We start from the raw sequence: 27213 nt of genomic DNA, 5'->3' as shown, positions 1-27213 counted from the left end.
GCTGCCTCCTGCATGCCCCACACTGGGGATCAAGCCCGCAACCCAGGCATGTGCCCTGACTGGGAATTGAACTGTGACCTCCTGGTTCGTAGGTCAGCGCTCAACCACTGAGCCACACTGGCTGGGCAGTTTGTTACTCTTGCTCAGGACTCCAGAGGTAAAGGCACTCTCCAGAGGTTTCTCTTTTCCTCGGAGTAAAGGCTGAAATTCTCACATGGCCACCAAGACCCGACATAGCACAGTATGCAGTGACTTTTCTGGCGACCTCGCCCTCATGCCCTTCTTTCCATGCCCTCCTCAGCCACGTGACTGCACTCCAGCCACCTTGGCCTCCTTGTTCCCCCTTGAACGTGAACTACACTGAGTGGCCAGATTATTATGATCTCTGAACGCATAATAATCTGGCCATTCAGTGTGTGTATGTGTGTGTGTATGTGTGTGTATGTATATGTGTGTGTGTGTGTGTGTGTGTGTATATATATATATATATATATATATATATATATATATATATATATATATACTAGAGACCCAGTGCACAAAATTCGTTCATGGGAGGAGGGGGAGAGGGTGTGGGTGTGTTCCTCAGCCCAGCCTGCACCCTCTCCAATCTGGGACCCCTCGAGGGATGTCCGACTGCCCGTTTAGGCCCGATCCTACCAATGCAGGAATGCTGGCTCCCAACTGCTCGCCTGCCTGCCTTCCTGATTGCCCCTAACCACTTCTGCCTGCCAGCCTGATCACCCCCTAACCACTCCCCTGCCAGCCTGATTGCCCCTAACTGCCCTCATCTGCAGGCCTGGTACCCCCCAACTGCTCTCCTCCCGCGTGGGTCCCCCCCAACTGCCCTTCTCTGCAGGCCTGGTCGCCCCCAACTTCCCTCCTCTGCCAGCCTGGTCACCTCTAATTGCCCTCCCCTGCAAGCTTGATCACCCCCAACTGCCCTCCCTTGCAGGCCTGGTCCCTCCCAACTGCCTTCCCCTGCTGGCCATCTTGTGGCAGCCATCTGTGTCTACATGGGGGCAGCCATCTTGTGTGTTGGAGTGATGGTCAATTTGCATATTCCTCTTTTATTAGATTATATATATATATATATATATATATAGATAGATAGATAGATAGATAGATATATTAGGGCCTGGTGTGTGAACTCGTGCATGGGTGGGGTCCGGCCAGCCTGGCCAGGGGGAGGGGACATGGGTGGTTGGCCGGCCTGCCTGCTGGTCAAACTCCTGGTCGAGGGGACAATTTGCATATTAGCCTTTTATTATATAGGATATACACTGAGTGACCAGATTATTATGTGTTCAGAGATCACAATAATCTGGCCACTCAGTGTATATGCTCCCTTCTTGGGGTTCTCTGTCTGGACTGCACTTCCTTCTAATTTTCCTGCATGTGGCCTCCTCCCTCATCTCTTTCAGGTCTTTGCTCAAATAGCACTTTCTCGGCGGGGGGGCGTTCCCTGAGCACCCCATTTGCAACTGCACCCCACTTGTCCTCATGCTCACATCCCTCTCTTTTTTTATTTCCTTCCTCTGTCCATTTCTTTTTCTCAGACTATGGTTCCATCTGACATCCTTCATCTTATGTTGATTTTGGGTGTGTGATGCCTCCTTATAGCCACGAGGACAGGGATTCTTGGTTTTCTTTCCTGCTACCCTTCCGGGATCCAGGACATTGCTGTTTGCCTGGCAAATAACCGACACTCAGATTTTGTAGATGGAGGAGAGGGCACGCAGGAGAGTGCCGGGAACCAGTAGTGGTGGTGCCCTTATGTGTCAGCAGCCCCCTGGGCTTCAATTTCACGCAGCTCCTCCCCAGAGAGAGTCTTGGCCAACATGGACTGGAGTACAAGTCCATGTGGGGGTGCAGACGTTTGGGGGGCTTTCCTTGCTGTTTCGCTGCGATCTCAGGTGACTAACAGATGCTTTCTCTCTAATTTCTCTCCAGAAGCAGATGTTCCAGGAGAGGAGTAGCCGCATGCTGCAGGCCCTGTCCCCGAAGCAGAGCCCCGTGAGCAGCCCCACCAGGAGCCGGTCCCCTTCCCGCTCCCCGTCGCCCACCTTCTCCTGGCTCCCGGTCAAAACCTCACCTCCCTCCTCACCCAAAGCTGCCTCAGCCTCCATCAGCAGCCTGAGCGAGGGGGATGAGGATGAGAAGTAAAGGTGGCTGGCAGACCATAGGAGCCACACCACACGGGCTGGGGAGGAGGGCGGGGACACTGGGGACGCCTGGGTGGTGGGTGTTTGAAGGATAAGAGGCGCAGAAGCTGCAGCTCAGCAGGGAGACCCTGGGAATGTCTTGAGACTTCAGTCTCCACTCAGCCCAACACCTGGGCCCTGCATGGAGGTTTCCAGTTCCTATAAACTTCATTAGCATCATGTAGAATCACTGTACTTTAACCTTGCTAAGGGAAGATGCAGAGCACCCCAGGAGACTTGCATCCAGTGGGGTGCGTCCTGCTTTGGTCTTTACACCTACCCCCACCAAGTACACCACGTGTGGAAGCGGCTGTTCCCTCAATCCGCTACTTCCGGTTCCTAAGGGCCCTGCACGTTGCCCCCTGCCACCCAAGCTCTGCCGGAATTCACCTGTCCCCAATAGAGACAGTTGCGTCCAAGGCAAATGCCAACCTTCTCAGTTCAGCCACTGAGACCCAGCGTTGCAATGCATCCGTTCTTTCCAGTCCCAGAAACGTGGCGCGCACACCCAAAGGCTTGCTCTAGGCCAGATATATCAAAGGCCAACCTACCGTGACCCTTGATTTCTTATTCAAGGGACCGTTTTGACAAGGAGAGCGCCACGGAAGGCCTGATGTGCTCCTGGTGGCACTTTTTCACCATTGGTTGGACTTCATTGTGTTTCCCCGTTTACCTTCAGCTGTGGGGAATGCAATAAAGAACAACATCCTGGCTAGGAAGGGCCAGTGAAGCTGCTCTGCCTCGGCCCCAGGGTTAGCAGATGGTAAATCTCCTGAAGCTTCTCCTTAAAGGATGCTCTCATGGAATGGCTTTCCCCCATTTCTGACCAGTTCACAGTTTCATAGACCTCAAGTAACAGTTTGATGAACCAAACTACATAGTATACCAATAGGGGGTGCTACCTGCACGTGTCTGTTCTCTAACATGCCATCCAGGGTACAGACCATATACAACCCGAAAACAGACTCCTCTCCTGCTCTCACTCTCACAACCCCGGGGAAACCCTTGGTCTCCAGGACTACCTGCTTCCCTTGGCACTTGGGCACTTTGACAAAAGTTCATCCTGGATTCCTATAGAAATGCCTGGGACCAACCAGGAAATTCGTATGTTGTTCTCGTGGCCTCCCATCAGACAGAGTGTGGAGTGAAGGGAGGCTCTGCAAGAGTTTCACAGAGCACCGTGGGAACCTGAGTTCTGACCCCAGCCTCTCAGTGGTCTAGGGAGTATTGTACTTACCCCTGGCCCTAGGTTTGCCAAATGGGATGCCAGCCCTAAGCATTCCTGCTGAGTTATTTGAAGTCACTGTCCCCGCGTCACAGGGAGGAAGTGAGCAGGTAGAGTCCAGGTGTAGAACTGCATGCTGGGGTAGAAGAGGCATTGCCTGGCTGTCCCAGGAAAGCCAGAGACACAGGCCTGAACCAGCAACTTGCAGGCAGAGCCCAGCATGTTGTGACAGAAACACCTCTCCTTCAGAGGCCTTAGGGACCGGCCTTCTGGGTGACAAGTGGGGCAACCAGTGAAGGAAGGTGGATGTCCTTCCCCTTTGTGTTGGGGTTGAACTACCTCCCTGCTTGCCATGACGCTAAGCTGGCTTGAAACCTCCTTGTTCTTGGCATTTCCCCAAGAACTCTGTCAAGCACTCTGTGGGACAGAGCTGTCAGGAACCTGGCCTGGGGGAAGACACTTCCATTTTGCAGTCAAGGCCTGGAGACCGAGTAGGTGTCTCTCTTCAGCGATGCACTCAGGGCAAACTGGGCACGTGTGCCTACTGCTTCAGTTGGGCGATGCTCACAGCCGGGAAGGGAAGACCAGCTAGGCGAGACGAGGTGGTGAGAAACAAGGGAAGCGAAAAGAGGTGCCTGGAGCGAGCCCAGGGCAGAGAGACCACTTTTACCCGAATCCTGCTCTGGAGCACGTAGTGTAGGGTTGATGTATCGGGCTGATTAGAAGTTTGCAGGCCTCATATCCCCGACTGACAGGTGCCACTTATGTGACTCAGATTCAGTGCCATCATAGCTGCCAACTACGGGAAATGCCCCATGCTCGAGATATTCCAGAGATGGGCCAAAATGACCCGCAAGTGGGTTCTAAATCTCAACTATTGTCCCTCTCCTGACCGCTAACACCACCTCCTAAGGTGACAAGACTACTGAGAAGGGAGGGGGGAGGGGGGATTATGAAATCTAACATTTGATGCTTTGTGGCCATCAGTTTCTCTCAGCCTCTCCCCCTTCCCAGGACGAGAAGGGGCTGTTGTGTTTGGGCCAGGCAGTCAACAGCAATGGCCAACAGTGAGCGGAGGCTGCAGTGAGGGAGGTACAAAGCATGATGCGAGCTTGGGGAGGTCAGCAGAAATGACCAAAAGCAAGGAAGGATTCTTTTGCTCCAGAAAGGGAAGGATGCTTCAGACTGAGGACAAGAACACACCACTTGGGGTTGTGGAAGGGGACAGGTTCCATGAAGGAGGGTAAGGATGGGAGAGTAGTTGCTCTCCACTCACTGTCAAGTGTTACACCCCCCCACCCCCACAACAGGTGGAAAAAGTAGGCTTTCTTTCATGGACACCCAAAGTCAGCGGGTACCCATGGCGGGTGTGGATCCCCCAGCCCCCTTGCCTCCCCATTTCAGGACTTCTCCATTAGCCACTACACCCTCCTGCTGGGAACCCTGAAATCAGATGTCCACCCTTCCACCAGCTAAACACACAGGGGGTTTGTAATGTCGGGGTCACAGCGAATGTCTGTCTGTGGAAAGCCAGCTCCCATGTACCAGGGCCTTACAAAGGTAAAGGGAATCAACCTCAAGAAGAATGACCCCGAAACTGAAGTGCTACCTTCTGGCCTGCTCGGTGGGGAAGAGACACAGCTGCGGGCTTGCAATCTTGCTTCACGCCTTAGGCCGTAGTCCCTGGCAGCCCACCCATCCCTGGAGGGAGGGACAGAAAGGGCACGGATTTGCTTTTTCTCCATCTTCGGGCCTCCTTTGCGCACCCAGCCGAACCCCAGGGCAAGACACAAGATGGGGAAGCAGACTCGGCTGAGTCAGATGAGCCCCAACAGAGCAGAGGCACTCCTGTGCCTCGGGCACCTGCTTGGCACCAGTCTTGGCCATAAGCTCATCAAGCGTTTGCACCTTCTCCTCTTGAGACTGGAGATTTGTGTTGTGTCACTGCGATGTGTTCCGGGACAAAGCCATAAGGAGCATACATACCTGAGACGATGCTGTACATATTAGACAAGATGACGATGACTACGTGGGTTCAAGGCCGACCTTATGCCCAAGCATCTGCTCTGGTGCTGAATAATGCAAACTACTGGAATCAGCCCTCAAACCTACCCCAACCCTTTCGCTCCCGCTCCCAACCCACTCCCGCTCCCAAACGGAACACAGCATTTCTCACCTGTTTCTAAATAAAGGGATACAGAATTGCATTTTTGCTTATTTCTCAAAAGTGTGCAAAAACCCGGGCCTCTGTGCTGGGCAGCACTGGGCAGAGTTGCCCGCACCTGACTTCAACGCTAGTTATGAACAGACCCGCCTGGGGGCGAGTGTGTGGGGACCCCAGGTTGGGACTTGGGCTTGTGGGCTCCCCTGCCAACTTGCTTGGTGACCTTGGCCAAACCACTTCACTTCTCTGACCTCAGTGTCTGCTTTTGTAGAATGAGGGGTTGGAGGGAATGGTTTCTGAAGTCTCCTTTGCCTGGAAAGGTCTCTAAACTGAGGAGGCAGCCTGCATTGTCCCGAGGCTTCTCCAGCTATGAGGGGGTCACTGAGTGACCCTGAGAAAGTGCTTACCTCTCACGGAGTGGGGTGCTGGAGAGGTCGCCTGAGGCCTTCACAACTGATAACATCCATGGCCGGTTTCACGCCTCAGATGATCCAGAATCCCAGGCTCCACCCACCTTTCTTCCACCTGATGGCATGAATGCTTTTAACCTGCTCGGAAACGTGGGGGCGTGGCCATTTCAACCACTTTTCCAGCTTTGGGAAAAAGCTCATTTGATCAGCTGGAAGCTGAAAGATGGGGGTGGAGGCACTAAATCAGGATCCCAAATGTCAACAATTAAGGCAGATCCCTCCCCCATCCCCCCTCCCCCACACACCCCCGCCCATGTTCTGAGAATTGCGCTCAGACCCTCCGCTAGCCAAATTAACTCCATCTGGTGAGGTCTAGCTTTTTGGAGTAACAACAGTTTTAACATTAACCCAGACTCTGGAGCAGGGGTGGGGAACGTCCGGCCCACTGGCAGGATAAGGCCCGCGAAATCATTTGGCCTGGCCCTGCCAAGGCATTAGGGGTGAGTTAATGAAATGTTTGACCGAATAGAGCAGGCTCATTTTTAAGTTGATAATTTTGTATGGCCCGAGAATGATGTTATAAATATCCCAATGGCCCTTGGCAGAAAAAAGAAAAAAAAAGGTTCCCCACCCCTGCTTTAGAAGCAACAAAGCCAGGCCTGTAGTCAGCAAAGGAATTCATTTAAGAAGACACCACCTGTTATTCACAGACCATATTACTTGGCTCTGCTACACAGATCAAAAACATTCTTGACAAGTTGTATTTAGAGTCACAGTGACAGGTTTGTTCTCAACCTTTATGATACCTCAGAGATGTTTTCAAGGGCAAAATAATCAGTTCTTTTGCTGCCCTGACCGGTTTGGCTCAGTGGATAGAGCGACGGCCTGCGGACTGTAGGATCCCAGGTTCGATTCCGGTCAAGGGCATGTACCTTGGTTGCAGGCACATCCCCATTAGGGGGTGTGCAGGAGGCAGCTGATCGATGTTTCTCTCTTATCGATGTTTCTAACTCTCTATCCCTCTCCCTTCCTCTCTGTAAAACATCAATAAAATATAAATTTAAAATAAAATAAAATAAATTTTAAAAAAAGAAACCATCAAGTAAAAGCCAAGAAATGATCAGTAAAATTGAAAAATATTATTAAAGGCATAAATATCTGTAGGCACTAATTGATCTATACTTTAGGCCTTCATGTACTGCCATCATTTATATTCTAGAAAACCCACCACATTAGCTGAATATCAGCTGCGTTGACCAAATGAGGGCTGGCTTGTATTGTCTCCTCCAAGCAATATTTAATCTCCTTACCTTCATTATCTTTCTTGGGGGTGGGGAAAGGAATTGATTGGCACGATTGCTGTACCATATTACTAAAAGCACCATTTAGACCTAAAATATTTGATAGGTAACCTTCCATTTTCAAAGAATGAATGAATCCATACCCGAAAGAATTGGGATACTTACCCTTTCCACAGGGACCCTTTCAACTGGTTATGAACTTGTCACTGTAAAATTTCCAAGTTCAAAGAAAACCTGTTATCTGCTATGCATGTGGCAGGACCTGTCTCATTCGGTAACTTGAGGATATAACCAGTTTTTCTTGTCTGGAATCCTGTTCCACTGGACAGATGTTGGCAAGATAGCATTTACTAGCCTAACCACAAATCAACTAACACAACTGAGGCGTTTTTTTTCTTTTTCTACTTGTTTCCCTATCAGGAATTAAGGACAGATGAAAGATGTTCAATAGGTGTGTATTAGTTTCTTATTGCTGTAACAAATTTAGTGGCTTAAACAATACAGATTTATTATTTCAAAGTTCTGCAGGCCAGAAGTCCAAAATGGCGCTTTACTGGGCTAAAATGAAGGTGTTGGCAGGGCTGCATCCCTGTATGAAGGCTCTAGGGCAGTGGTCGGCAAACCGCGGCTCGCGAGCCGCATGTGGCTCGCAAGCTGCCGTTTGCCGACCACTGCTCTAGGGGATTTTCTTGCATTTTCCAGCTTCTAGAAGCCGCCTGCAATTCTTGGCTCATGGCCCCTTCCATTTTCAGAACCAGCAATGGCCGGAACAGTATTTCTCACATCACATTACTGTGGCACTTCTGCCTCTCTCCTCTAAGGACCCCTGTAATTCTATTGGGCCCACCTGGATAACTCAGGAACCTATCCCTATTTTAAGTTCATCAGCAACATTAATTCCTTCTTGCCATGTAATACAACATATTCCCAGGTTCTGAGGATTAGGATAGGGACATCTTGGGGGGAGGGACATTACTCTGTGTGCCATGTGATGACTTGAAGACACTGGTCATAACCCCTTGAGCCTTTTCCCAGGTCCTGACAGAGCTGAGGAACAGTAACCCTCACGCAGACACAGAGATTCATGTTTTCCGTTGAAGTATTCCTACATTGTGATGAATCTGCCTGAATGTTTCTCTCGAGTCTTAAGAGAAGCACAGAATAGGTGTAACAGATGTCTGACTCAAATGAACATGTGAATTGATCCATGAGGACAGGAAGTGTTGTATCCTTAACTCATGATCACAGAACCATGGCTGGGAGAGAAGGAAGTTTAGGACCTTCCCTCCCCCAGTTCTCTGTACATATGCCCAATTCATATTTGGCGACACCAAGAAGACAAGAAGTGAAAGGGTAGCTAACCAGCCTTTGATTAGGGAGAAATTCGGAAAAGATTTTTATTTTTTAAAATTTTATTGATTTCACAGAGGAAGGGAGAGGAAGAGAGATAGAAACATCAATGATGAGAAAGAATCATTGATCAGCTGCCTCCTGCACACCCCCTACTGGAGATTGAGCCTGCAGCCCAGGCATGTGCCCTTGACGGGAATTGAACCGGGACTTTTCAGTCCACAGGCCGTCGCTCTATCCACTGAGCCAAACCAGGTAGGGCAGAAAAGCAGATTTTTAAAAGTAGATTTTCTATTAGAAACCACTCACTGAGAATGCTGACTGGAGGAGACTGACGATGCCACCCCTTAGCCAGGCCTATGAACAATAAGGCTCTGGGGGAGCTACCGAAGTTCTGAGGCATCAGCACACACCTTCCTTTACGGCCTTACAAACGGGTGTGGGGCTTTGCCTGCAATAGTTGAAACTCTCCCATTTGGACAGAGCTGTTTTATGGACGAGACGGTCACTCAATGTCTCATCCTAGGTTCTTTGATTGTAGGGTGTCTGACGGGCCTCTCTCACCCGAATAACGGGGCATTGTTTGCCCTCACTAACTGCCATTTTGTTACCAATTGAAGGCCCAGGAAGAGAGCAGTTTTCATATAGGAAGTTCTGTTCCAATGACTGCTAAGCTGACAACAATCATCTTTAACATCAGAAATAATTACACTATTGTATTTAGTGGTTACTAAGGAACTGTGGAAAGCTGCATCCATCACCACTGCTGAAAGCATTGACATGTTTATTTTGTTTGAGGACTAGCGGATTCTGTTTGGACAGGAATGCCAGCAAACGACACGAGCAGCATCAGCTTAGCTTAGAGTTTCATGCACAGAAGGAAACAGCAAGGCTGCTTGGTTGCCCCAAATCCACATCGAAACAAGGCCTCTTCTCACTTTTAAGTGCTTTCCAATGAGCTGTTAAACAGAACATCAATAAGGTGGCAGGGATCGTAGGTCTGCTCTGTGCCAAGAAGACAGCGTTTCCTGCTGCCAGCATTCTAGCTATTCTTTAGCTGGTCCCTAGGTTTAGACTTGATCAGTGGTTTTCAATCCTGTCACACGTTAGATGCTCCTAGGGAACTCTTAAAAAAAAAAAAGGCTTCACAGAGACAGTCTGATGGAACGAATCTGAAATGGAGCCCTGGCCTGGGAGATTCCAACGTGGCTGGGTTGAGACCCTCTGGGCTGTAGTTAATATTTCAACTCACGGAACAAAGTGTGCCTCTGAGAGAACTGGATTCAAAGAGGTTGATGATCAATGCCTTTTCCAGCAAAGGTAAGAATTGATATGCCATGCAGCGATGGCAGAAAAAGGTCTAAATATCATTTCATTATTTTCTTATTCCAAAAGAGACTATTATGTTGATGTGTCATCAATGGGCAGAGGGCAAAAGGAGTCACTGAAGAATAAAATCTAGAAATGACAAGGGTACTATTAAGTACCCAGCTCAGTGACAGGTGAAAATGGATGCTCAATGTTAATGTAAAAAGCTTCAACAGTATGTAATAGCTGTGTATAGCCTCACTGCCCAATATGGCAACCGTTAGCCCCAGGTGGCTATTTAAATTTAAATCAATACACTAAATTGCCCGGCCAGTGTGGCTCAGTGGTTTAGTGTTGACCTATGAACCAGATCACGGTTCGATTACTGGTCAAGGCACATGCCTGGGTTGCGGGCTCAATCCCCGGTGTGGGGCGTGCAGGAGGCAGGAAATCAATGGTTCTTTCTCATCACTGATGTTTCTATCACTCCCTCTAAAAAATATATCTTTAAAAAATTTTAAAACACATTAAAAATCAGGTCCTCAGTTGAACTAGCCACATGTTTAACTGTTCAGGTGGCTAGTCACGACCATATTGTGTAGCACAGATAACATCCTCATCATCAGAGTTCTAGAGGTGGACGATGGTCTATTGAAACCCTTCCTAGAGGCAACATCTCCTACATGATGCCTCGTGACTTACTCTTGTGATCAAAGAGCACATCTATGTGGAATGATGAGGCGGACAGCTGAGTGCCAGCAGATAACCATTTGTAGACACGCCTTTGTTAAGACATTGGGAAGAATTAGAAATGAAGGACACGGAAGTAAAAATGTCCACTACAGTCAATGCTCTGTGGCAGCTTCGTGGAACCATAGACTCTTGAGTTGGAGCGTCCGTTTGTGAGTCTAAACTGTACTTAATGAATTTCAAAACAGGGCAGGAGTAGCTGCTACAAGAATGCTGTTGCCCAGTTGTGCCGAAACCGGTTTGGCTCAGTGGACAGAGCGTCGGCCTGCGGACTGAAGGGTCCCAGGTTCGATTCCGGTCAAGGGCATGTACCTTGGTTGCGTGCACATCCCCAGTGGGAGGTGTGCAGGAGGCAGCTGATCGATGTTTCTCTCTCATCGATGTTTCTAGCTCTCTATCCCTCTCCCTTCCTCTCTGTAAAAATATCAATAAAATATATTTTTTAAAAAAAAGAATGCTGTTGCCCAGTTGTGAATGCTTTTTTAGCACAGCACTGACTTTTGGTTACAGATGGATAATTTTAAAATTCTAACTAAAACCAGTGTCACTTTTTTTAATCCTCACCCAAGGACATTTTTCCCATTAATTTTCAGAGAGAATGAAAGCGGGGGGAGAGGGGGAAAGAGAGAGAGAGAGAGAGAGAGAGAGAGAGAGAAACATTGTTGTGGGAGACACATATTGGTTGTCTCCCACACATGCCCCAACCAGGGCCAGGGATTGAACCTGCAACCCAGGTATGTGCCCTTGACCAAGAATTGAACCCTGATCCTTTGGGGTGTGGGCCGACCCACTAACCACTGAGCAACACTGGCCAGGGCTAAAGCAGTGTCACTTTTCAGAGTCACTGATTTTGTATTCTTTGGGCAAAACGTATCACTACATGAAAGCAGTTGATTAGTAATTGCTTTCCATTATAGGTTTTATTTTTTTCAATTATAGGAGAAAGTTTCTTTAGAAAGTCACAGAAGTAGAAAAGGTGAGCCAGCTGGGCTGTGTGGGCTCAGTAAATAAATTACAGAAGCAAAAGAAGGGCCCTTGGAGTTTAGGAGAGAGAAAGGCAAAGACATCGTGCCTGGGGGGAGGGCGAGGGGAAGGGAAAGGTGCAGGCACGCTCCAGAGAGAAAGTGCCTTAAGAATGCTTTAGAACATCAGACCTGGAAAGAACCTCGAAACCACGTGGTCAACTCCCTCATTTTATCGATGAGGAAACTAAGGCATAGTTAACAGCTAGCTGGTAGCAGAAGCAAGGCAAACATGTTGACTTCCTGACATTCACACCCCCAAGAACCATATAAACCCAAGTTTCTTGTCTCAAATTTGCTCAAAAAAATTTTTAAAATATGTTTTTATTGATTTCAGAGAGAGGAAGTGAGAGGGAGAGAGAGACACATTGATTGGCTGCCTCCTGCACGCCCCCTACTGGGGATTGAGCCCACAACCCCAGCATGTGCCCTGACGGGGAATGGAACCTGCGACCTTTCAGTTCATGGGTCAACACTCAACCAACTGAGCCACACCAGCCAAACAGATTTTGTTTTTTTTAATGATAAATACACAAGATAGTTATGTGGCTCTCAAATTTTAAAAAGACACCCAGGGGTGGGTGGGTGAGAAGAGATCAAAGAATTTGTATGCATATATGCTTAACCCATGGACAAAGACAATAGGGTGGTGAAGGCCTGGGGTGGGGGGCGGGGTGGGCTATAAGGGTCAATAGGAGAAAAAGGGGACATATGTAATACTTTCAACAATAAAGATTTTTTTTAAATAAATAAAAAGGACACCCACTCACCACTGAATGTTTAGTAAAAGAATAACACAATGGCCCTGACTGGTTTGGCTCAGTGGGTAGTGTCGGGCCGTGGACTGAAAGGTCCCGGGTTCAATTCCAGCATGTACATTGGTTGCGGGCACGTCCCCAGTAGGGGGTGTGCAGGAGGCAGCTGATTGGTGTTTCTCTCTCATCGATGTTTCTAACTCTCTCTCCCTCTCCCTTCCTCTCTGTAAAAAGTCAGTAAGAACATATTTTAAAAAAAGAATAACACAATGGACGCTAATAACCGATTGACACAAAGTAAGAATAACACAATGGTGCGGTACCAGTTCCTCAAAAGAGATCAAGGAACCAATAGCCTTTTAATTTTAAAATTTCAATTTATCTTCTGCATATTCCATATAGCAACAGCTCACAACTTACATTTTTATTTTTGAGAGAGAGAGAGAGAGAGGAAGAAAGGGAGAGAGAGAGAACGAGAGAGACATTGATATGCTGTTCCACTTATTTATGCATTCATTGGTTCATTCTTGTATGTGCCCTGACCCACAACCTTGTTGTATCAGGACAATACTCCAAACAACTGAGCTACCTGGCCAGGGCACAACTTACACTTTTAAAAAGCATGCCCCTGAGGCATTTGTTAAAATATAGATGCCTAGGCCTCCACCCCAGAGAATCAGCATCCATAGAGCTGAGGCAGAGCTCAGGAATCTGCATGTAACCAGAATTTCAGGTCATACGTGGCCTCTCAGACCCAACTTGTCCAGGACAGTCTGGTTTACATCTGTTTACATCACAAAGTGCTCTTTCTCACTGTCAAAGGTGTCCTGGCTTGGACAATATATTATTTGGTCCCCTTTCCCCGATCCATGGCCAAATTTTTAAAAAATACCACTGTGACAGTTTAACCTGAAGAGCAGTTCCTTTATTTTGCCAATAGGAGTTCCCCCAAAAGAGAACAACGTCTAGAAATGACAAGAGTATCGTTAAGCACCCAGCCCAGTGACAGGTGAAAATGTTCCCTGCTACAGAGAATCCAAATGACCTATTTTTCCTTTGATGGGTCATAAGAATTTAAGTATCCTTAGTCCATTCCCAGCAACTTGCAAAGATGCTTGTTGTGCACATATTGAATTTCAGAAACTGAGCGAGTAGAAGGCGAAGCTTACAGGTGAGAGGGAGGTGACGACTGGCCCGAGCTCAGGAAAAGACCACACCAAAGCACAAATGAATCACAACTACCATTTTATTGTTTGATGATTGTGATACAGAATTGTCCACGTGCTCCAGGACTAGTTTGGCTATGACACACATCGCAGATGGCTCTGCAGCTTACAGGGAACATTATCTGAGCCGCACACTTGTCCGGTCATGTTTTTCCAACAAATCACAGCAACAAAACACTTTTCTCCACAGAACGGGGAGTGACAAATGAGCTCAAACCGAAGTCATCCTTCATTCATGACAGTGTGGGCCAGCCAGGCCACAAAACAGTACAAAGCACAAGGGGGCCAGGCTTCATTTCACGAACCATAAGACAGCTCATGAGCACTGGACACATGCGTACATTCATCACTGTAACTGAGCTGACAGATGCACAGAGCGAACCAGATCAGATTGGGACTTCTGGGTATACACATTGTAATGAACTTGTATTTCACGCATAAGTTAGCATTCTTCTCTTGTCAAATCCGTTATCTTTCCCGGGTTAGACTCTGCTTTGAGGTGTTAAGGAGTTATGATGAAAAATTGGCCAAGCAAGTAACTTTACATTTAAACACAGTGCTAGATAATATTTATAACAGTGCGTTTTACTCCGCATTCACTTTTCGTATTTGGTTCAAGCATGTCTTAGGTATTCACAACTTGTATCCTAAATCTGGGAAATGTCTCAGTGGCCACCACTTGTGTACTCTGCGAGGATGTGAGCGGAGAGCAATAGATGGTGTGGTGTGTATAGGAACCTGAAACAGCAATCACAACCTCAAGTGATTCTAACAGCAACAATTCTGCAGAGAGCGGGATGAGGCAGGATGCTAAAGTGCTCTGTTCCATCCTTCTGAAACCTGTGGTGTGCTGTGCAGAACGGACTCAAGCACAGCTCTGGTTTTGAATCAGAGTGCAGCCTTCATTCCGTTCTGGTGCGGTGCAGCAGCAGCAGAGAGCATCATTGTAACAAGGAACACGATAGAAACAAAGGCAGAGGCATGCTCACCCGATTCCTCCAACACTGCATAAAGTCAACTTATATGTCCTAAATATTCAATACTTGACATTTCCTAGGTCAACCCTGCCTTGGCTGTCTACTCAAGAGTCCAGATTGAGGTTTCCCATGGTTATAAATGCTCAAATGACAAAAGGGAAATGGAATTTCTACGAAAGGGGTGTTGTGATCTATTATAAACAATATAAGCATTTCACTCATCTGTTTTCCCAAACTTGTCTCATCACACTACCTTGAGCACGGATGGGTAAATAAATGGCCAGTGCCTTTGGCTTTCAATCAGAATGAATTTCTGTAATTGCCTTTTTGATGCCCAGCATGAAGAGCCAAAACAGAGTTACAATGGAATGTGAAGAGTCTTTTTAATTTCTCTCAAAAAGAGTAGTTAATAACGAAGTAGTTGTTAGTAATATGCATTCCATTCTAAGGTTGCCATTAATCCAAAAGGGGGACCGGGGAGCAGCAAAACCAGCCCCAGTGCTGGACTCAGACATTGCTTTGCTTTGCTACCATATTGCTTAGAGTATATATGACCTTTGACATTTGTGCTGTTTTAGCCCATTAGCAAAAGGTATATACAGAATTCAAATTAGCAGACCACTTTTAGGTTGGCAAAAGTAGAATTATTTAATAGAATGTTCTTTCAAGTGAAATGTTATTATCCCAAAAGGATTCAATTCCAATAGAAAACAGAATCCTCACTGAAAAGCCAAGCAGCAAAATTACTAAAGAAAATGGAATTGCAGGGTTTTTCTGTCTATGAACATCTCAGATGTGCATGAGAAAGATCTCTGATATCTACTAAACAAAGGGCATTTGGGTGTCATTTCTCACAAAAACAGCTTCAAGTCCATTAAATCTGCGTGGTGATAAAGGCGAGGCTCACGTTTCTTGGGTAATGGTGTGTTCCTGAGGTGACAATCCTTTGGAAGCTCTAACTAAGAAATATAGACAAGAACTATCAAATCTGAACACATCATGAGAGAGTTTCAGAAATTTCCACGGGGATTCTTATCAAAGGCTATTTCCTGAGACATTCAAGGGTAATGAAAATGTAATTCTTGGAGTACAAAAAAATTAGACATATAAAACCAATGTGATCTCTTTACTTTTCCCTTTAAAGAAATTGCTAAAAATAAAGATTTATGATTATAGTCTAAACTCTTACGTTTCACCTTTCTTTAAAAATTTCATTTCACTTTTTGAAAGGCCAGGCACGGACGGATGCTTTCGTAAACATTCTCTCTTTTATATATATTCTCTCCCCTAATACTTCTCCTAAAAGATCACTTCTTTAGAGGTACAGAAATAAAAGTAGAGTTCTTACAATGGAAACAAACTAGTGGAATCCTAAAATGATTAGTTGCCATTTAAAGAATACCACTGTAATTCTTCACTTTTGGAATTATAACATGAAAAACTTATGCAAACTTGATGAGAACTCTTAAAAAATGTAATTGAAATCCTTTACTTTTGGAAAATATAATGTGAAAAAATCCAAAATACCTCTCTACGTACATTAAAGCTCAAGCCATGGGATTCAAAAATTTTAATGATTTACACAATCTACTATATTTTGTGCTTTTTTAGTAATTAACCTTCCTGAGGCTGATTTTGTTCTTAGTGTTTGCTTAACTAAAGTGCTTAATAAAATGTCTACAGAATATATTAGCCTCTCCAAAGATGAATATTATTTTGAACTACAATCTGACAAAAATCTAACTACATTTAATTATGCTTGATTAATCCAAATGCCACTGAGAGATTTATAGAACAGAGAAATGTTTTTTCACGTTAAGTTCATACTCTTTTCACTGTGAGCTTCCTGGATTCAGTGTTATCACAAATCTGCTACTCAGATCTCTGTAACATTTTAATAATCCCATCAAAAAATATTCCCAATAGTCCAAACTGGATAAACCATGGGACTCCAGACATCAACCTCTGATGCTTATCATTTTCAAGAGCCATGCAGATTCCACCCCCAACACTGAAGTCACCACTTCACTGGGGATAGCGGCAGGGGTCCTCAAACTACGGCCCGCGGGCCACATGCGGCCCGCCGAGGACATTTATCTGGCCCGCTGGGTGCCGCTGCCTGTCCTGCTTAGCAGCCGACTCGTCCCGGGCCCACAGTGCGCATAGGAATTTGTTCATAGTTTTTTTTTAACTATAGTCCGGCCCTCCAACGGTCTGAGGGACAGTGAACTGGCCCCCTGTTTAAAAAGTTTGAGGACCCCTGTAGCCCATGCAGAGTCCCCAGTGCTGGGGGGAAAAGGAGGCACAGTTTGGAAGTCAAATACTGTTAGGGATTTATTAACACTGCAAGGATATTCATTCAAGAAAGGGGTGGGCTTTCTTTTAATGTAGGCACTAAACTGTATCCGACATTTTTTTTTTTGAGACTGTCAGTAGTGATGTCCTAAGGTGCTTTTATTTATATACAAATAAGCCAATTTAAAGGAGACAAATTGGCCCTACCTACGGGAATGATTAAAGGCGCCCTAGCATCCTATCTTTCTCCATCACTTAGCTCTACCTTCCATGGGTGACTACACAGGCAGGTGTCAAGAGAATGGAAAGTGTCCACCATGGCTTTACTGTTTCCTCCCAGGGAGTGGAACTGCCACGGAGAGCAGCATCGTCCTTTTGAAAAAAATATATTTTTTATTGATTTCAGAGAGGAAGGGAGAGGGAGAGATAGAAACATCAATGATGAGAATCACTGATCAGCTGCCTCCTGCACGCCCCACACTGGAGATCGAGCCCGCAACCTCCTGGTTCCTAGGCCGATGCTCAACCACTGAGCCATGCCGGCTGAACGAGTAGCGTGGCCCTTTTCCCCATAGCTGGCGGGCACTATGCGGAAAAAAACAGGACAAGCAAGTGGAGGCTGTGCTCGAAGAGGAGGAAGAGGACTATGTGGTCGCAAAAGTTCTCAACCATCGAGTGGTAAAGGGCAAAGTAGAGTCCTCGAATGGAAGGGGTTCTCAGATGAGGACAGCACGTGGGAGCCAGAAGAGAACCTGGACTGCCCCGACTTCAGTGCTGAGTTTTTACAGTCGCAGAAAACAGCACATGAGACAGGCAAATCAGAGGGAAGCCAGCGCACAGCTGACTGTTTCTGAAGACAAGGGAGAGGAGAGCAAACCAAGGAAGAAAGAACAGTCAGAAAAGCCACAAGGCTTTGCCTGGGGTTTGGGCTGGAGTGGATTATTGGAGCTATAGACCCCAACGGAGAATTAATGTTTCTGATGAAATGGAAAAACTCGGGTGAGGCCTACCTGGTACCAGCCAAGGAGGCTAATGTCCAGTGCTCTCAGACTGTCATATCCTTCTATGACGATTTAAATAAGGACTGTGAGAGACTGTTTAAAAGCTGTGAATGCCTGACAGGTAAATCTTACTGACCATTCAAAGAACTAATTACATATCCTCGTAAAACTATTCCAAAAAATTCAAGAGGAAGGAAGACTCCCAAGCTCATTTTACAAGACCAGCATTATCCTAATTCCAAAACTGGATAAAGACACTACAAAGAAAGAAAATTACAGGCCAATGTCCCTGATAAACATGGATGCTGAAATCCTCACCAAAATAGTAGCAAGCTGGATCCAGCAATACATTAAAAAGATTATACACCATGACCAAGTAGGATTTACTCCTGGGATGCAAGTCTGGTACAATATCTGCAAATCAGCCCTAACCGGTTTGGCTCAGTGGGTAGAGCGTTGGCCTGCGGACTGAAAGGTCCCAGGTTCGATTCCAGTCAAGGGCATGTACCTGGGTTGTGGGCACATCCACAGTAGGATGTGTGCAGGAGGCAGCTGATCGATGTTTCTCTCTCATCGATGTTTCTAACTCTCTATCCCTCTCTCTTCCTCTCTGTAAAAAGTCAATAAAACATATTTTAAAAAAATATCTGCAAATCAATAAATGAAATGAAAGATAAAAATCACATCAATAAACACAGGAAAAACACTTGATAAAATTCAGCACCCATTTATAAAACTCTGAACAAATTGGGATTAGAGGGAACATACCTCAACATAATAAAGGCCATATATGACAAACCCATAGCCAACATCATACTCAATGGGGGAAACTAAAACTTCCTCTTAAGAACAGGAACAAGAAAGGATGTTCACTTTCACCACTCTTAATCAACACAGTACTGGAAGTCCAGGCCACAGAAATCAGACAAAAAGATATAAAAGAAATCCACACTGGAAAGGAAGAAGTAAAACTGTTATTATTTGTAGATAACACTGTATATAGAGAACCCTAAAGATTCCACCAAAAAACTACTAAGACTGATAAATGAATTCAGTAAAGTAGCAGAATACAAAATAAATATCCAGGAAGTCTGTTGCATTTTTATATACCAATAATGAATTATCAGAAAGGGAAACTAAGAAAGCAATCCCATTTATAATTGTACCAAAAAGAAATAAAGCACCTAAGAATAAATTTAACAAAGGAAGTAAAAGACCTGTACTCAGAAAATTATACAACACTGAAGAAAGAAATTGAGGAAGATACAAATAAATGGAAGCATATACCATGTTCATAGATAGGAAGATTTAAAACATTAAAATGTCCATGCTACCAAAAGCAATCTATAGATTCAACGTGATCCCTATTAAAACGCTAATGGCATATTTTTCAGGATTAGAATAATCCAAAAATTTATATGGAACCATTTTCTGAAGTTGACAATACCTCCCTACCTCTACTCCTGATACTGAGCCATCTTTTTAGTCATCTTGGGGGCAAGATCCACTGTGGAATCTAAGAAAGGCACAGCATTAGTGTCTCTTTTAACCCTGACTATAGATAGTTACATGACTAGTGACACTTCCAAACTCCAAGAAAGAATTAGGACATGACCATGCTCACCACATTCCACAAATGAATTCTTACTTTGGGCTGTTTTATGATCAAAGTGTCTTCCATGTAAACCTGGTGAATGTAATGCACATCCCTTCCACTTCCCCAATGCATTGAAAATAGAATTTTTACTTCAGCTCTAACTTGCATTAGCAGCCTTTCTACTGCCCTAGGCTTGCCACTTTCCAGTGCATTTCTAGTGGGAAGAGCAGGGAGACCCCCCTATTCTGTTTCCCCTTTAAATGTGGAACAGCATGAATTTATGGGATTCAGTGGCAGTGACCAATGTTTGCCCCTAGCTAAATCAACAGTTTAACTTCCTTCTTAGTTCGTTATATAGCGAGTTGGAAGTCCCTATTTACTAGAGTGTATTATGCTTCTGTTAAATTCAATTTGGTATCTATATATATAAAAGGCTAATATGCTAAGTGTCCTTCCCACCTTCTGACCAGTCGCTATGACGCACACTGACCACCTGGGGTGCAGACGCTCAATGCAGGAGCTGCCATGACACACAGAAAAAGGGCACCACAGACCTGGCACCCAGAAAGCAATACTTGGCTTCCCCCAAGTGGGACACAGGCCCCACCACCACCCTGGAGTGACAGCCCACCAAATTGTAGCCAACGCTGCTGAGACACCATGGTGCAAAATGCAGCCCATAGCCCAGCCCAGCCCCAAAACAGGGTCGCTGTGGGTACCGGGTAATGACATCACATAGCAACACCTGGCTTCTTCTCTCTAGTGACTAGCCTCCTTAGAGTTCCAAGAACACAGGTGGAAACACTTTACACTGTAACCAAATGTCTGTGAAGCATTTTCCCGTGCCTTGTCTCATTTGATCCTCACAGAAATCCTGCAGTAGGTAGATAGGAGACTCGGTGGAATCCTATTTTCTTTTCATTAGCCAGAAAATGGAGATTTAGAAAGCTTAGAAACTTGACCCCACTGAAAAGAAGAAATGGTGGACCTTGAAAATGACTTCAGGTTTTCTCACTGCCCAGAATATAGTCAAACACTGCTGCAGTTAAATATTTTACCCTTTGTTCTCCCTGCATGATCTACAATAATAATGTGCTTCATGTTGATATTTACTGCTGTGTTGCTGACAATTACCTGAAAGAGAAGTTGGGGTGCTTCACTGGGCTGGAAAAAGGTTAGCTAAATCAGAAAGCAGGTCTAATTAAGCAAGTTTATTCTATATCTATAAAAGGCTAAGTTGACTTGCGCATGTGCAATCATATAAAGCTCTCACTGGTGCCAATCGCACATGTGTTTCCATCTGTCATTGTCGATCATGAATTTGGTTGACACTTCTATTATAGAGAAAGGGCGAACAGTGATATTAAAATATTTGTACTAATTAATTTCCTTTCAATGTGCACGAATTTGTGCACTGAGCCACTAGTTCTATTATAAAAAGCACTACCTGGCCAGCGTGGCTCAGTGATTAAGCATCAACCTATGAACCAGGAGGTCCCAGTTCGATTCCCAGTCAGGGCACATGCCTGGGTTGTGGGCTCAGTCCCCAGCAGGGAGCGTGCAAGGAGGCAGCCAAGCAATGATTCTCTCTCACTCTCCCTTCCTCTTTCTGAAAACAATAAAAACATATTAAAAATAAAACAAAACAAAAAAAAACACAACTAAAAAAAAACAACCCTCCATGGTTGGGAAGAAAACTATTTGCATACAACAGATTTCTAGATATTTTTTGCTGCTAGTTTTATGTAATGTTTATTGAACATTTTGACAAATATTTATTTTTATAAGCCTAAAAGTGATTCTTTAAAAGTTTGAAGAAACTTGACCCAAAGGGTATAAAAACCCTGGCACTTGAATGTTGAATGTCACCGTATGGGTAAAATTATATATTTCAGGGTAGTGTGAGTTTTTAATGTTAAGTCATATTAAACTCTTAAGTCAAATTAAGCCGACCAGACATTGGCAGTGTAGCCATAACTTTCTGATGCTGGTAAAAACAAAATTGGTGACTTGAAATTAAATCATGCCACGGTTTTGAAACACTAAGGTATCAATGAAACACTTCAAAACACTGATACGGCCCTAACCAGTTTGGCTCGGTGGATGGAGCATCGGCCTGCAGACTGAAGGATTGCAGGTTCGATTCTGGGCAAGGGCATGTACCTTGGTTGTGGGCACATCCTCAGTAGGGGGTGTGCAGGAGGCAGCTGATCGATGTTTCTCTCTCATCGATGTTTCTAACTCTCTATCCCTCTCCCTTCCTCTTGTAAAAAAAATCAATAAAAATATATTAAAAAACAAACACTGATATGAAGTGTCTAGATTCTCAGATGTCTGTGGCATAAGTTTTGATTTAAAAAAGAAAAACAACCACAAAACAAAATACCACCCTAACCGGTTTGGCTCAGTGGACAGAGTGTCGGCCTGCAGACTGAAGGGTCCCAGGTTCGATTATGGTCAAGGGCATGTACCTTGGTTGCGGGCACATCCTCAGTAGGGAGTGTGCAGGAGGCAGCTGATCGATGTTTCTCTCTCATCGATGTTTCTAACTCTCTATTCCTTTCTCTCTGTAAAAAATCAATAATATATATTAAAAAAAAAAACCTAATAGCCTCAGCAATATTGAGAAAGAAGACCAAAGTTGGGGTAACACACTACCTGATATTAAACTATACTATAAGCCCATAGTAAACAAAACAGCATGGTATTGATATAAAAACAGACACATAAGATCAATGGAACAGAATAGGGAGCCCAGCAATAAACCAACGCCTATATGGCCAATTAATTTTTGACAAAGGAGGCAAGAATATATGGCAGGGTAAAGACAGTCTATTCAATAAATATTTCTTGGAAAATTGGACAGATACCTGCAAATAAATGAAACTAGACCACCTCCTTACACCATACACAAGAATAAACTCAAAATGGATTAAAGTCTTAAATGTAAGACTCAAAACCATAACAATCCTAGAAGATAACATACCAATAAAATCTCAGACTTTTCTCGTAGCAATATTTTTCTGATGTATCTCCTCAAAGAAGGGAAACAAAAGAAGAAATAAACAAATGGGGCTCTGTCAAACTAAAGAATTTTTGCACAGCAAAAGAAACCATCAAAAAAAGTAAAGAGACAACCTACTAAATGATAGAACATATTCACCAATGATACATCTGATAAGAGGTTAATATCCCAAATTTATAAAGAACACATACTAAGCACCAAAAAAAAACCCCACACAACCAATCCAATTTAAAAAGGGCAGCGGACCTGAATAGACACTTCTCCAAAGAGGACATATAGATGGCCAAGATGTTGGTGTCCCTCGTTCAGGCGTCATAATGCCGGGGTTCTTTTCCCAGCCTTACAAAGGGTTCAGCATTCTGGAGAAAGGGGCTGTGCGTAGATGGTTAAAGAGTCCGGAGACGAAAGATAATTTTGAAAGGCAATGGGGGTCAGAGGCTCTTCAGTTGAAGGAGCTAAAGACTCTTTGCTTGACTCAGGACCCTGCTTTTATTTCACACAATTTGTCCTAAGGAAAGGTGGACATAATACACTTCAAAGGGTAAGGTATCAAAGGGTAGAATACGGAAGCATTATTAGTTTGGGGAATAGCCTACAGCTGTTCAGGTGTTTGGCCAACAGGAGGCAATAAAATGCCCTGAGCTGTCTGGCAGCAAACTATTATCCTATTTAGGTTTGGGGGAAGTGCCGTTTAGCCAATTCCAACAGGTAAACTACATATGTGGCTCACCCTTGTTGAGCCACCCAAGCTTCATTAACCTTTTGATGAAACTCTTGTAATTATTACATGCTGGAATTGGTTCTCGGCACCAAGATACATATGAAAACATGCTCAAAGTCACTAATCATCAGAGAGATGCAAGTTAAAACCACAATGAGCTATCACCTCACACCTGTCAGAATGGCTATCATCAACAAATCAACAAACAAGTGCTGGCGAGGATGTGGAGAAAAGGGGACCCTCATGCACTATTGGTGGGAATGCAGACTGGTGCAGCCACTGTGGAAGACAGTATGGAGTTACCTCAAAAAAATTAAAAAGATGGATCTGCCTTATGACCCAGCAATTCCACTTCTGGGTATATATCCAAAGAAACCCAAAACACTAATTCAAAAGATTATATGCACCCCTAAGTTCATTGCAGCATTATTTACAATATCCAGATATGGAAGCAACCTAAGTGCCCATCAATAGATGAGTAGATAAGTGAGCTGTGATACACTTATACAATGGAATATTACGCAGCCATAAAAAAGAATGAAATCTTACCATTGGCATGGATGGACCTAGAGGGTATTATGCTCAGTGAAGTCAGAAAAAGATAAATCATATGATTTAACTTATATGTGAATCTACAGGACAATATAAACTAACAAAATTGAAAGAGACTGATAGACACAGAGCGAGAACTGGTGGTTGCTAGAAGGGAGAGAGTTGGGGGACTGGGATTTTAAAAGATGGGGGGTGTGGGGGCTAGGTGAAAAGGTGAAGGAATTTAGAAGTACAAATTGGTAGTTACAAAATGGTCAAAGGGATGTAAAGTACAGCATAGGGAATACTATAGTCAATAATAATGTAATAACTGTGTATAGTGCCAGATGGGTACTAGATTTATCACAGTGACTACTTAATAGGTTATATAAGGTCCAATAACTGGATTATGCACCTGAAACTAATATAATATTGTTTGTCAACTGTAATTGAAACAAAATTATGTTTTTTTTTTCAAATATTTAGGTATAATTTTAACTATTCATTAATTATTAAACAAAGCATCAAGTTTGCAAAGAAAAAATAAAAAAGCTGTGAGTGCCTAAAACTTACAAGCCAAGGTGTTCCCAGCCTGAGCTTAATGCTGTTCCCAACAAAGGACTAAGCCAGATGATAAGTTACCAAAGTTGTTTCTATCTCTCTCCCTCTCTGAAATCAATAAAAATGTATTTAAAAAGATACAAAGGTGCCGTAGATGGTGGCTCAGTTGGTTGGAGCATGGTCCTGTACACCCAAAGATTGTAGGTTCAATCCCTGGTCGGGACACGTACAGGAGGCAACCTATTAATGTTTCTCTCTCACACTGATGTTCCTCTTTCTCCTTTCCTTGCTCTCTCAAAATCAATTTAAAAAAAACATATCCTCAGGTGAGGATAAAAAAATAAAAAGATACAAAGGTGAAAGAATTCAGGAACACTTCTGTCTACAATGAAAATATTTACAGAGTTGGTATCCTCCACTCACCCCCTTTATTTTTCTCCATAGCACTTGTCTCCCAAGTATACTAGAAACTTCTTTTGTGTTATGCCTTGTCTGTCTCCTCTACTAGAACATGAGCTCCCTGAGGGACTTCTATCTGCTTTGATCACTGCCACATGCCCGGCACTTAGTGCAGTTGCTAGCATACCATAGATGCTCACTATTATTTAAATGGAGGAGTGAACATGACTTTCCTTGACATCACTCCTCTGACTACCACTTCAACTTCCTTTGTCCCTTACATGTGGGCATGTATTGAAGTCTCCATTTCACACAAGGACAGAACCAGGGCAACTGCTCTGACATTAGGGGAAAGCACTGCATAGAGTGTAGTTTGATTAGTCCCCAACTAAAGGCAGCCAGGCTGTCATTCACACTCTTTGGTCATCATGCTCAGCCCTGAAGGTGAGAACAGTTAGCCAAGTAGAACACGCTGGCCACCGAGGAAAGGAGGTCCCACAAACAGGCCAAATAACCCCACTGCCACTGCTCTTTTGAAACATTACCTGTGTGCTCCTGCAGTAGGCCCCAGTCCTACAAACCATCTAAATGCTCATGCACGAATAAGAGAAACCAAGATGGCGGCATAGGTAAACACCTAAACTGCTGCCTCACACAACAATATCAAAACTACAACTAAAAGACAAAATGGACACCATCCAGAACCACAGGAAGGCTGGCTGAGTGGAAATTCTACAACTGGAAGGGAAGAGAAAAGCACACTGAGACTCAGAGGAGCTGCAAAAGGCTGAGGTACGGAGACACGCGCGTGGAGAGAACGGGCGGCTGAGTGCATGGGTGGCTGAGTGTGCGGCTGGCTTTCTAAAGCGGGAGGGAGAAGGAAGCTCCCGACTGCACTGAACTCCAGTCCCGGGCGAGATGCTGGGAAACCAGACTCATCCGGGGAGAAACTGGACTGTCTGGCAGCGGGCGAAACTCGAGGGCGGATTTCTCTCAGAGGTGCTTACAGCGATTACCGAGGAACACTGAGCCCCAGAGACCTCATAGGGCAGGGCTGACGGGAAGCCAAGGCTGTCTGCTCCATCCTGAGACTCCACCCCCATCCAAGCTGAGCACAGAGGTTTTTGCAATTTTTCAAGCCTCGCCCCATAGGGTGTCTCCAGCACAGAAGTTCTCCCAGCGTAGACACAGCTGATCCTCACAGCCAATTGGCCTGGAGGTCAATTCCTCCCAGTGATACCAACAACAATTAAGACTTAACTACAACAAGACTGTGCACACAGCCCACAAAGGGGTGCACCAAGAATGTCCACCTCAGGTAACTGGGGAGGCTGAGCCACTGGGCCCTATAGGACACCTAGCACACAAAGCTACTCTACCAACTCAGGGAAGCAGCGAAAATGCAGAGACAAAGAAACAGATCACAAACAAAAGAAATGGGGGAAAACAAACGATTGGATATAGAATTCAAAACCACAGTTATAAAGTTTTTAAAGAATTTCCTAGAAAAGGCCGATAAATTTAGCGAGACCCTCGAGGATATGAAAAGGGACCAACTAGAAATTAAACATACACTGACTGAAATAAAAAATATTATACAGAGACCTAATAGCAGACTAGAGGAATGCAAGAATCAAGTCAAAGATTTGAAATACAAAGAAGCAAAAAACACTCAACTGGAAAAGCAAAAAGAAAAAAAGAATCCAAAAATTTGAAGACAGTGTAAGGAGCCTCTGGGACAACTTCAAGCGTACCAACATCAGAATTATGGGGGTGCCAGAAGAAGAGAGAGAGCAAGATACTGAAAACCTATTTGAAGAAATAATGACTGAAAACTTCCCCCACCTGGTTAAAGAAATAGACTTACAAGTCCAGGAAGCGCACAGAACCCCAAACAAAAGGAATCCAAAGAGGACCACACCAAGACACATCATAATTAAAATGCCAAGAGCAAAAGACAAAGAGAGAATATTAAAAGCAGCAAGAGAAAAACAGTCAGTTACCTACAAGGGAGCACCCATACGATTGTCAGCTGATTTCTCAACAGAAACTATGCAGGCCCGACAGGAGTGGCAAGTAATATTCAAAGTGATGAATAGCAAGAACCTACAACCAAGATTACTCTACCCAGCAAAGCTATTGTTCAAAATTGAAGGTCAGATAAAGAGCTTCACAGATAAGAAAAAGCTAAAGGAGTTCATCACCACCAAACCAGTATTATATGAAATGCTGTAAGGTATTCTTTAAGAAGAGGAAGAAGAAAAAGGTAAAGATAAAATGAATCTAAAAATCAAGTGAATAAAAAATCTGATGAACAGAATAAACTGGTGAATATAATAGAATCAGGGGCATAGAAAGGGAGTGAACTGACAATTCTCAGGGGGGAAGGGG

General features: G+C 44.6%; 1 protein-coding gene and 1 pseudogene across 5 annotated transcripts in view; both read left to right on the top strand.

The window, feature by feature from the left end:
- Nucleotides 1–5635, top strand: part of PCYT1B (phosphate cytidylyltransferase 1B, choline) — a 93747-nt gene extending 88112 nt beyond the window's left edge. For all 4 annotated transcript variants that reach the window (XM_080651936.1, XM_080651938.1, XM_080651937.1 and 1 more), the window contains one exon: nt 1954–5635. In XM_080651936.1, the coding sequence (XP_080508062.1) occupies nt 1954–2166 (213 nt within the window). In that variant the 3' untranslated portion in view covers nt 2167–5635. The remainder of the gene's footprint in view (nt 1–1953) is intronic.
- Nucleotides 4238–27213, top strand: LOC308239514 (chromobox protein homolog 1-like; annotated as a pseudogene). Its single transcript has 2 exons — nt 4238–4285; nt 17563–27213. The product of its transcript is annotated as a chromobox protein homolog 1-like (transcript).

The sequence above is a fragment of the Plecotus auritus genome, assembly GCF_963455305.1.
Source record: "Plecotus auritus genome assembly, chromosome: X".
NCBI lineage: Eukaryota > Metazoa > Chordata > Mammalia > Chiroptera > Vespertilionidae > Plecotus > Plecotus auritus.
The sequence above is the reverse complement of the archived record's forward strand: the minus strand, read 5'-3'. Positions and strand labels throughout refer to the sequence as shown.